General features: G+C 48.5%; 1 protein-coding gene across 1 annotated transcript; it reads right to left on the bottom strand.

Moving 5' to 3' along the window:
• Positions 1-471: 471 nt before the first annotated feature.
• On the bottom strand, positions 472-7,618 carry LOC144723647 (cholesterol 25-hydroxylase-like protein 1, member 2). Its single transcript, XM_078602540.1, has one exon. It carries the CDS (start codon positions 7,349-7,351, stop codon positions 6,476-6,478), a length of 876 nt encoding a protein of 291 aa, XP_078458666.1. The 5' UTR covers positions 7,352-7,618; the 3' UTR covers positions 472-6,475.
• Between the last annotated feature and the right edge of the window lie 4,919 nt (positions 7,619-12,537).

The raw sequence follows: 12,537 nt of genomic DNA, 5'->3' as shown, positions 1-12,537 counted from the left end.
CGACCCTCATGTGCGGAGCCCAGCTCACAGATCGTCTCAGTTTTGAAAAGGCGCTTGAAGGTAGGTAAAAGAGTCAGTGCTGCGAATGTGGAGGGGGATGTCGTTCCAGGTGGAGGGTCCGACAATAGAGAAATAATGCATGGCGGTCGTGGCCCTGACTCTCAGGGTCGAGACTAACTCCTGGGTAGAGCTGCATAGAGTTCTGTTGGTGGTTTTGCAGCTCGGACATCAGGAGGTCCGAGAGGTATGGAGGGTACTTACTATACTTTGAAAGGCACTGGAAATGGAAACAGCCATCGCCTTGTTATGGAAAATGTTGACTTGTGCTTAGAACTAGAGTCTGTTCATAGAACGTGCACGACTGCGGAGTAAATTCCTCTAGATTCTATGACGCGTTTTATTTATTAATAGAAAGTGACGTTGGCACAAATAGAACATCGGCAGAATGCGAAAAATAACGAAACAGCAATGGTAAATCATAATCGGTTTATTTTGGGTTAGATCACGTGGGTATAACGTCGATTCGAGCTTGTTAACCCTCCACCACCCGACACAGCCAAACAAACCGAGTCACCTCGTTGGCTGCGTTGAAAATCAAACAACATTTTGACAATTTTATGAGAATAAAGATATATACACAGGCGTAATGAGTCCACCAGACGAAGATTGAGACGACACACTCTTTTCCACACGAGGTCACGGCGCGTTCGACCCCTCCACTCCCAATCCCGCCAGGATGTGCCCCGATCGCCCCGCCCCATCCGGTGACGTCAACACTCCCCTCTTGGGCGTTCCCTCTCTTTCACGCCCCGCCTTTCCTTTGTGACGTCATCTTTAACGAAACCTGGGATCCCGTGGGCATTTCTACCCCCGGATCGCGTAAGTATTAGCACTACACAGGTATCGATCAATGGTACCGACATCCGATCCAAGCTGAACATCTGGTCAAGCAGACGTCTAGAAACAACACGCAGCAAGTAAATCGATGCAGAGGCAAAAAAATTATAATCAGATGCTGTCAAAATTTAGAGGTGGCATGTATATACATCGTTACTGTATTTGCATTCCGACACGAGGGGGACATTCAGGTTTATATGTAAAATTTAAAACGTTTTATTTTAGTTTCACTAAACAACATTTTTTGGCCCAATCGAATTCATCAACAATCTCAAATTTAAGCAAAAATATCCATTGAACGAAAAATGTGAAACGGTTTAACTCGGTGATGCATGTCAGTTATTCATCAGAGAACGCGAAGGTGCTGTATGGCAGTAAACCCAACGAAACGTGCTACAGTATTCCCTCGTTATTCGCGAGGGATACGTTCCTGAGATGCTCGTGAATATGAAATTTAGTGGATGACGACATTGGCCTACGGACTGAACGCATTCGTCAATAACACCTGTGGACGTAAATAAAAAAAAATCGGTGACGTTTTTCGAAATTGTCCTTCATAGCAAATGAAGACAAAGATCCCCCGTATTGCCTTAACAGATTGTTGGGGCAAGTGCTGTTAGCGAACACCTATGAAGGCCGGCATGGCACACGAGGGGGTGGGTGGCCAGCACCACGCCTGGCCATCTTTGTCTCCCCAGTGGCGATGTTTACGCACCGCACCAGGTACTCATTTGAGGTTGGGTTGATTTAGGGGTGGCCCAGAACCGGTTCAGATAATCGTCACTGGTGTTGGGCGTGAGCGGGAATCGAATTTGGCTCGCCGGGTTTGTAGCGCAGAGCGCTGCTACACTAACCGCTCACACCCACGGCAAGGGGCCCCACTTCCCCACACGTTAAAAGACTGTCGTATTTCAGTCAAACTTATCAAGGGTATTTGTTTAAAAATATATAATTCTAAGAAGTGTAATTTTGCCAAATAAATCGTAAAACAAAAGTTAGTTTGTATCTGTGTGTGTGTAAATTCACTGGTGAGCGTTAATTCCCTACACTTTTGAGCCGGTGTTGAGTCACAGGCAGCTTCCAGAATTCAGCCCTCAAGACCTCAGCAGTCCCAACTCAGCACTCTGACCGCTAAGCCACTTCCTTGACATGGGTATTTCACATACCGTGAGCTTTCCAACCCACTTAAAAAATATATATATATATAATACGTTACCCTTGATTTGACCTTGCAATAAAATAACTATTGAGTTGCAAATGTTAAGTATGCATGGGCATAATTATTTGAGTTGCATCGTGCCCTTGACACAAATGTAGCCACCGCATTTTTATACACGCGGCAATTACGAACAGCGAGTCGTGTTGGACAGCACCAACACTCGAACAATGTACTTTACAATCATTATACAAGCAACCGAAAAACGTTAACCACCCCTCTCTCCACGACGAAGCGTGATGCTGAGCAAATGTTCTAATTGAAAATAATCAAACAAAGCGACTACTTGAGGGGCATGCAGACTTCACGAGTCGAGGTGTTGAGCGCCGTGGGGCACCGATATAAAATAAAAACGAAGAGATATAACTGCTCAACCCGAGCTCTAAAAACTCTTGATATTTGGATTGTCTCTGTACTGTTCGCCTTTTAGCATTCTCTGGTCTGACATTGGTGCTGAGACAAATAAATAAAGAAGGCTGTCTCTGATGTAGGCCAATTCGTTTCAAAGACAACACGTATACTATAAGGGCGTGTTTGCATGTTTTGCCACAAGTACGTGTGGTTAATGCAGACTTGATGCCTTGCCAAAAGGTATCTATTTTATGTTTAAACATCTCAACACCCGTTGTATTGTCATGAAGGGTAAACCTATTCTATTTTTCAACATACTCTTTGGTTCTTTGGGTAAAGTCACGTAGGTATGAAATAAATTAAATCACGACGTTGCGGGCGCAACACAAGCGTCCGTCATCCGGTGGGACAACCACAGCAAGACACAATTGCAAGAAACACAGCAAGAAAACGTCGTGATTTTTTTCATTTTCTACCTACGTGACTTTACCGAAAGAACCCAAGTGTATGGATCCCTGCAGTCACGAAAACTTCAAATCTAGATTATGTTTCACATACTTTGATACCAGCAAAAAATATCCCGTAGAAATAAATACACGATTAAATATAAACATGGACATTGACAGGAAATGTAAAAGAGCATCTTAGCTCACTGGGCCATACCCGATATCAACTGACTGACAAGAGGCAGGAGGGAATGTAGTTGCTAGAGATGTGTAATGGGGACGCGAGGGATGCGACGGAAGTTGAATGAGCCGTAGAAGATATTTTCATTAACAAGATACCTGAGATGTGTTTTTGGAAAAATAAGTGTGAGAGAGATTATTCAGACGACAGATAAAATAAATATAGGTGATATGTTTAAGAGAGACATGAGATGTATGCACAAAGAAGAGACTGAATATATATATGGAACAGATAAGATAGATATATAAAGAGATGTATTCAGAAGAGATATATATGAAATATATGTGATGTATGCAAAAGATTAGCATGGGCGATAAGATATATACCCGCAAGAGAGATTCGAGACATATAGGAGATGTATTGAGAATAGAGGGGTACTTGTATTCTAATCTAATTTATATGTATAGAGTGTCTTCACTCAAGGCACTCGACATAAGCTTTCAAAAGGATGACAGAATGAAATGATGGTGTAGTTGGCAAGAGCATTCACGAATTTAGGAATGAGTGAGAGTGCTGGAGGGTACTTCGGGATCACGAGAGGGTCGGGGAGGGACGAGAAGGAGTAGAGGGGCGAGGGGAGGAAGAGAATGGGAATAGAGAAGAGGTAAGTGTTAAGAGAGGAATAGGAGGTTCAGGACGGGGACTGTTTAATGTACAGGGGCAGTGTTGAGCCTTTGGTAGCAGTGTTGAGTCTATGGGCAGTGTTGAGTTTATGGGTTGCAGTGTTGAGTCGATGGGCAGTGTTGAGTCTATGGGAAGTGTTGAGTCTACGGACAGTGTTGAGTCTATGGGCAGTATTGAGTCTATGGGTAGCAGTGTTGAGTCGATGGGCAGTGTTGAGTCTATGGGCAGTGTTGAGTCTATGGGCAGTGTTGAATCTATGGATTGCAGTGTTGAGTCTATGGGCAGTGTTGAGTCGATGGGCAGTGTTGAGTCTATGGGAAGTGTTGAGTCTATGGGCAGTGTTGAGTCGATGGGCAGTGTTGAGTCTATGGGCAGTGTTGAGTCTATGGGCAGTGTTGAATCTATGGATTGCAGTGTTGAGTCTTTGAGCAGTGCTGCTCAATGTACAGGGGAAGTTGATTCCCGTGGAGGGGTGCAAGGAGGGAGAAGGATCGAAGACGGGATTGTGCACAAGGAGTAGGAGGGACAGAGAGAGATACAGAGAGTAGATTGGGAATGAAGAGGACGAGCGGAGGGGACATGGACGGAGATAAGAGAGGCAAGATGAGGTGGGAGCAAGGACATGAAGATATTTGTCGGTATCGGAAATGGAGTTGAATGAGGAGAGGCGAAGTGTACAAAATTAAAGGGGAGATTGGAAATATATCGTGCAGAATCATTTTGTTTTTGTTGGAGGGGAGTGAGAGCAGAGGCAGGGGTACAAGAAGATGATTACGCTAGCCCAGATGGGTGAAGATCAGACAATGAGCCAGGAGTTTGGCGGCAGAAGACAGATGTCCGATAGGGGAAAGATGTAATCAGAGATACAAGATGTCGGAGAGATGTGTCCATAAAGCACTTACGCCGCCACATTGCATTCCTCACTCCGCAGGCTGTAACCACCACCAACTTCCCCACCGCTATGCCAAGCCTCTACAGAGCCCACATAACACACAGTGGCCCCGATAATCACTCAACTCTTTCACACCGTCGTCTTAACAAAAGCGTGACTTTTATTTATGCTATCTTCACAACTCCGCGGGGCCTTTTTTGAATGGCGACTTGGAGTGATGCAACGTGCCCAGGCTAGGTGAGTTCTCTAGGCCGGGTTTGGCCCATTGGCCCAACGTGTGGCCAGACCTGGGCCCCCCTCTCTCTGCACTCTGCACCGTGGCACATCGTAGGCCGTACAAAGGTGCCCGTCATGAAAATAGTTCCTAGCAAGCTTTTTTATCCGCCCCTGAACAACCGTAACGACATTATACATAACATTTGTTGCGATCGTTATGTAACATTCCATCACACGTCTATTATATAATCCAAGTACATTATTATATAACTAGGCGAGACCTCAAAAGACCAGGATGAGTCTCATTTGCAGGAGCGACCTGGGGTATTAGTCTGCCAGTAGGGGGGAGATGATTGTTGCTGTGTGTAATATCAATTGAGTAATTTACTGCGTCAATTTCGAATTCCGCACATTTGGAGCCCGTTCTCCAGTACACAACGGCCATCAGGGGATCTTCATCATCCACTGTGAAGCACATGGCATGTATTATTAGTAAATACACACTGCAGTATTAACCAGGGTGGCCACTGGAATAGAACTGCAAACCTTTGCAAAAAGCGGCGAATGTGATTTAATTATAATAATTTCAACCTGTAATGTGCCGCACAGTGTTCGCTCGCCCTCGTAGAGAGAGAGAGTGCAACTCAGAGGGCGCAAGGAAGAAGAACCACAGAAAAGTGGGAGGGCACGCGGTGACCCCGTGCTACCAACAATTGCCCATGGACGCCACGGTGGCTAGGAGATGTTAACTACCTCGCCTGGTATACAGGAGGTTGTAGAATCGATCCCGACCCTGACGCCTGTTGTATATTTGGAGTTTGCGTGTTCTCCTCGTACTTACAAGTTTAGCAGTCGCTAAACTCGCTAAACTTGTAAGTACGAAATATAAATAATGCAGTCCCTGCACTTGCTTTCAGGTGACTCTGGAGATGGGCATACCCACACTGTAGTCCACTACAAAGTGCAACCTGCTTTCTAATAGACTAACATCAGCTATGCACTTTTAATTCGAGATTGAAAACGAATTTCATTGGAACTGCTTTTTTGTGTTTAGTTTGTGGTCCTTACCCTCACACCTCCGATTAGCACAGTTGGTTACGTACGGTGCGAACGAAAATCAACATACATACATGAAGGATAAAAAATAATCTGTCCATTTATAACTAACATTTACTTGTGATGGAGACCATATATTTGCGACAGCAATTCCGTTGTGAAGATGTACAATCATTGCTCACATTTTTATCATTATTTCATTGCAAATTCAGCTTCAAAAAGTTACCGTCTCTGTCACTTGATGAGAACACTGACTTCGAGCAGCCAGCGTGACGGCCAGCTCAAGCATGATAACTTCTTGTCACATATATTAAGGGACAATTTACTCCCCTTTTTAGCGTTTAAAAAAGACATCGCTGCGCGTGGCAAATCCTGGTAACTGAAACGCATCCCGCCCAGCGTCATTTGCTGACGGAACTTCGCTCCGGCAAGATAGTGAGGTGGATTACGTTGTGGCCGACCAACTGTGTGGAGCTGTAGCCGAGGGCGACACGAATTTGCGCCACGCGCAGGCACTCATCTCTGCATTCGTAGCATCAGCGTGACCCTTGCGGAGACTTGTCCATTGGTGTGGCTTCCACGGATGTCCCAAAGATCTTGTCCCAGTGACAGAAGTAAGGGGCGAAGTTTTTCGTCGGCTTCTGGTGGTGAAGGTCGTGGTGCGGTGCCCCTCCGTAGAGGCCTCTGGGCAGCAGATGATGAAGCCCCCAGGGCAGGTCGTACCCCGAATGATCCTCGATGGAGAGGTAGACATTGAGCAGCATAAACGTCCACGTGGTTAGAAGGTGGCAGTGGAGCACGATGGGATCGATGGTGGTCCAGAGGCCCACGCTCATGAGCTCCCAGCCGCCCATGTACTGCGTGCTCCACGCAAAGGGCACGGTACATTCATGGTGCACAGCATGGAAAGTCCTGTACAGCCAGCGCACACGGTGGTGCAGTAGGTGCCAGGCAAAGTACTGAAAGTCGAACAGCAGCAGGCAGGCCAGAACGCCGTGGCAAAGCTCAAAGAGGCCGGGTGCCTTCTCTGGCAGGTCGATGGCCGGCCGCCAATACCACTGAGCCACCGTGGCCGGCAAGACGAACACGACGTTGTTGTAGATAGTGAGCGCCACGCAGTCGCAGACGACCCTCAGGCTCGGTTCCTCTTTGCTCGCTTGAATCTTGTAGTGGCGCAAGTGAGGAGCCAGCCGGCGAGCCACGAGGCCCACGGCGGTGAAGAGCAGGCAGAACACGTAGTAAGCCATCACGGACAGGACGGCGGGGAAGATGGGCGAACGCAGCGTGTGCCCGTAGTTCAGGCGGAGGATGTCCCACAGCGGCTGCAGCAAAGACTCTTCGCCTGTCCACGACTCCAGCAGCTTGCAGAGTCTTGCCGACTGCACGGCTTCGAGCATCATCTGATGACCCATCTCCACTCGTCCGGCAATGTTGCGATTTGCTGCGAGCTCTCGATAAATAACACTATCATGCAACGATTTGCTGTGTTCATTACCTATACCCGGCAGTTAACGTGCATGCATATATTGAGGTATTGTTTATTTTCACGCCTTAGATATTTAAATACAGCTCGCAGTTAAATAGGAAAATTAAGAGGTACTTTTAAAAAAATGTCTATCTATCACCGATGTAGCGTTTTGGAGGCTGTGTCGCACAAGTCGAACGATGTCCTCAAAAGGTGCGGGTCATGAAGGAGGACCTATATAGCCCCAGGAGGAACCAGTGACGAGGTTACATTGAAACAGCAAGGAAAGCAGAAATGTGTGCAGAAACCCGCAGACCACAGTCTAAAATGCACGAGTCATGGAACCTTTCATGACGAAAGTGAGCTTTGTATAAGTCACGTATGCGATAGGGGTAGATTTAACCCAAGCAGCCACATCTCCGTGCATAGTTTTGGTGATCTGTGCCTAACGCCTGGCCCTCTGCACGCTGGGGGTAACGCTGGGTAGGCTCCGTGGAATTTCATGCAATGCAAAAAAATTATTTTAGTTTTTCACAAAAGTCTTATTATTAAAATTGTAACTAATTATTACCGTAGTTTGTTCCAAGAATAATCGATTTTCTCCACGAACCATGCCAGCGCCGCATTTGATAAAAGCTAAGTGCGCCACTATTTTTGGATTTTATTTTTTCGTTTTGCACGCCATTAAAGAACAATAATAAATAATAGCCTATTTAGTTATCATTCCTGCATTTGCTATCACTGTCATTAAGTCACAAGGACAAACGTTTGAGTATGTTGCACTTTATCTCAACAAACCTGTTTTTCCCCATGAACAACTTTATTATGTTGCTTTGTCAACATGAAAGTGCCCATTCAACTAAATTCGTCGCAAGGAACACTTTTGGGAGATGGTCGTCAATTTACATCAAATGTGATATCCGTAAGAGAGGTTTTTGGGGTTAGATCGCGTAAATATGTAAATGTGTCGTTAAAACCCGCCACCACCCGACACAGCCAACTAGTAAGGGTTCAAATCAAACATGCCAATTCGTCACGGTGTGCTGTACTAGTGACGAATTGGCATGTTCTGTTTACGTGACAACCCTTATTAGTTGGCTGTGTCGGGTGGTGGCGGGTTTTAACGACCATACTCACCACTCGCCAGACACTCACCTAACACGACCCTCATCAGACACCTCGCCACTCCCAAAACACCAACACTCACCACCATTCATCCACCTGACCCTCACCTCTCGGTAGACACTAAACATAAACTACTCTCCTGAAACTCAGCAGACATTACCCACGACTCGCATGACACTCACCAGTTACCAGCCTCATCGTTCACACCCATCACACCCACACACATATGACAAATAAAGAATTTGTAACACCCTACACTACACCCCCACACCACACGGCGAGACCACATCACTCGTGAATATGTAGTGACATAAGAGGAGAGGGGCTGCTGGGGGCTCTGGGACCCTAGGCAACCCAGACGCTTAAGCCCCTTGGTGCCAGGCGCTAGGTTCCCAGGCAACCCAGACGCTTAAGCCCCTTGGCGCCACCAACGGGGGGGGGCTGTGTGTGCTCTGTGGGATATCTGGGGGCGCACACAACCCCACCCCTCGTTGGGGACGAGGCATAAAAGGGCAGCTCCCTGGACGATCGAGGCCAGTTGTAGCTCAAGACCCAAGACCCAAGACCAGCCATCTCAGGACCCTGGGATGCTGTGAGAGCCAGTGGTGGGACTCTGGAACTCCCGGCTCTACGTCCTTGTGAGGGCGAGTTCCAGAGCGTAGCCAGAGTAGTGGATCTAGGCTGTGTACCTAGGCTGTGTACCTAGGCTGTAACAGAGTATCAGGACTGTTGGAGTGTTGGATTTTAATAAAGAAGTTACCTCTACAAGTGTCTCCGGAACCCATTACAAATACACTCCACCACTACACCATTACAGGACACAACTACACCACTGCTGTACTCTACTGCACAATTTTACTGCACCACTGAACACTACACCACACACCTACACCACACCACTACAGCCACAACTAAAACTTCATCATACTGCACTCCCCCACGGTACTATACCACACCACCGCATCACAACACCACACTATACATTGGAGCTCTCCACCACAACGCTACACGAACGTATTGCGCTTACACGACACAACTACACACCACGGCCGTGCACCATGCATCTGTGATGCCACGGCTACAGCAACGAAGCAGCTCTGCTGGCGCTGTCCCCCCTCGCAACCCCTCACACGAACACACACAAACATACCCCCACGTAGGACCTCGTGGGGGAGTCACCTGGCCTCTGGGTTTTCACCCGAGAGCCCCCTCGTGAGGGGTGCTCCACGGTTTCCCGGGGCCAGGGAATTGGCAGATTCCCCCCAGGTCGGATGACACTGCGGCGCCGTGAATTGACTTGAAATTACTTGGTCACGGCAAGGCCACCCGGCAACCGCAGTGAGCAAGCAGAAAGACGCGGCACGGCAGGTAGGGGTCGGGGCCACGAACGGCGAGCTGAAGGTGCCACAAACGGTGGGCTGAAGGGATATTCCGAAAGCTGAGACACGAGGGGGGGAGGGCGCTCTGATTGGCTGAGAGGACCGCCCGGCTTAGCGGTGAGCAATGTTGATGTAGAAAGGGATATAAGGGGAGGTTAGAGGACGATTTGGGAGTCGTTTTCTTCTCAAGTCAGCGAGCCACGCGTTCAGCCTTCCAGCCATTCAAGCATCCGAGAGACGCGGCCGAGCGCAGCTGGAACACGACACGGACAGGGATCTCCTGCACCCCCGTCTCTCCGACCCCCAGCACGATCGTGAGTATGTAAGAGGGGTGAGGAATAGCGTGAGGACTTCACGAGGGCTTTATTCGAAATAGGCGAGGTGGGTTGGGTTTAGACCGTCGTGAGATAGGTTAATCTTACCCTACTGCTTTCGGCTCTGGGTCACGTAGAAATAAGCCTCTAGCATCAAATACCGACGTTGTGTGGTTTCTGTGGGTGTCGAGAGAGCATGGGGATGGTGTGAGTACGCGCGTAAGTGTGATGATCGGCGCTCATTCACTGATAAACGATCGCAGACGTTCGGGCGTGGTGTGAAGAACGGGTGAAACGCGTGAAGTAGCCTCGATTCGATTGGCGTTGTGTTTGTGCCACGCTAACCGCGCGCGTTGGTGCCCGGGGTTTGCGCCCGCCCATGCGCGCTTTCTCGGGGATTAACGCGCGTTTATTGTCATCATTAGCTCGCCGTGGGGCTGGGAATTAGCGCGCGGATATCCTCATCAGCGCGATCACCTGCACCACGTGTTTGCGCTCGCCCATGCGTGTTTGCTCGGGGAGTAGCGCGCGTGCATTGTCATCAGTAGTGTGCCGTTGCCCTGCAGATTAACGCGCAACGCTACCATCATTAATTCGTTGTTGCACGTGGTGGCTGCGTCGGTGGTGGTGCTGGTGGTGGTGCTGGTGGTGGTGCTGGTGGTGGTGCTGGTGGTGGTGGTGCTGGTGGTGGTGGTGGTGCTGGTGGTGGTGGTGGTGGTGCTGGTGGTGGTGGTGGTGCTGGTGGTGGTGGTGGTGCTGGTGGTGGTGGTGGTGCTGGTGGTGGTGGTGCTGGTGGTGGTGGTGCTGGTGGTGGTGGTGGTGGTGGTGCTGGTGGTGGTGGTGGTGCTGGTGGTGGTGCTGGTGGTGGTGGTGGTGGTGCTGGTGGTGGTGGTGGTGCTGGTGGTGCTGGTGGTGGTGGTGGTGGTGGTGCTGGTGGTGGTGGTGGTGGTGCTGGTGGTGCTGGTGGTGTTGGTGGTGGTGCTGGTGGTGGTGCTGGTGGTGGTGGTGCTGGTGGTGGTGTCGGTGGTGGTGCCGGTGGTGGTGGTGTTGGTGCTGGTGGTGCTGGTGGTGCTGCTGGTGCTGGTGGTGCTGGTGGTGCTACTGGTGGTGCTGCTGGTGGTGCTGCTGGTGGTGGTTGTTGTTGTTGGTGGTGACTACGCCCGGGCCCGCGCATATTCACACGGCTATTTTTAGTGTACGCGGGGCATGCGTGGGACTAACCCCAGGTGGCCGAGAGCCAACTACGAGTCACGACTCACAGTCACATAGAGGACGCGGAGGCGGCGAGGCCGATGACTCGATCGGCGGCAAGAGGAAAAGGAGGTCGAAGGGGGAGAGGAAGCGGGGAGCATCAACCCCCACATCTGCTTGTATGCATGTGTTGAACTTCTTTCGCACCATACGTAGACAACCGTGCTCATCGGATATGAGGAGGAGGGAGATCAAACTCAACAGTGCACGACTGCACTACATCAACTACACGGGACAATTAATTTCCTCATTCACTCACTCGGTGACACATTTCACTTTGCAATGTACATAAGTGCTTTTGAGAATAGGCGTTTTTTACAGCACATATAATCAGAACTGTGAGCTGATTTTTTCAAAAGTGGTTGAAGTCATATTTCTCCCATTCCTCCCTCATTAAATCATTAATTCCTGTATTTAAGTATAATTCTTTACTCATTCATCAACTCACTCAATAATTGCATCACTCATCATTTCGTCATTTACTCACTCATTCAGTGAATTATGAATTATTCCCTCATTCTCTCACTTATGCCTCATTCACTCAATCCTCCCTCATTCAAATACTCAACCCTCTCATTCATTAACTCGCTCAAACCTCTCATTATCATTATTCCCTCAATTAGTCACTCATTTTCGCATTTGCACATACACTACGTTCTGGCGTACAACCGCAACACATTCAATTGTGGAATGCGCATAAGCACGTATTGAATTTCACAGTACATATGAGCAGAATTGTGAGAGGTTTTATTTTATTTTTTATTTAACGAATGCACAGTCCCTAAGCCAAGCTGTTGCTTCCGATCCTGCTGTGTTGAGAGTGAGTCGGCCTCCGCTCACTCACCAGCCACCAGCCAATGTCGGGCACGACACGAGCTGGTGAAGAGATGGAGTGATTTCAGTTTAATTTATTTGGTATAGCCCTGTGAGCCATTCGGCTCTTGAATCGGGTGCAACCGCAACAAACAAAAACATGAACAAGAAAACATCTTAAAGTGACTATGCGCAAACATAAAAATCCAGGAAAAAACTGCAAAGTCTTCCAGAAAAAAAGCACCGTACAC

This window comes from Lampetra planeri, chromosome 18 (assembly GCF_965212315.1).
Source record: "Lampetra planeri chromosome 18, kcLamPlan1.2.h2, whole genome shotgun sequence".
Lineage (NCBI taxonomy): Eukaryota > Metazoa > Chordata > Hyperoartia > Petromyzontiformes > Petromyzontidae > Lampetra > Lampetra planeri.
The sequence above is the reverse complement of the archived record's forward strand: the minus strand, read 5'-3'. Positions and strand labels throughout refer to the sequence as shown.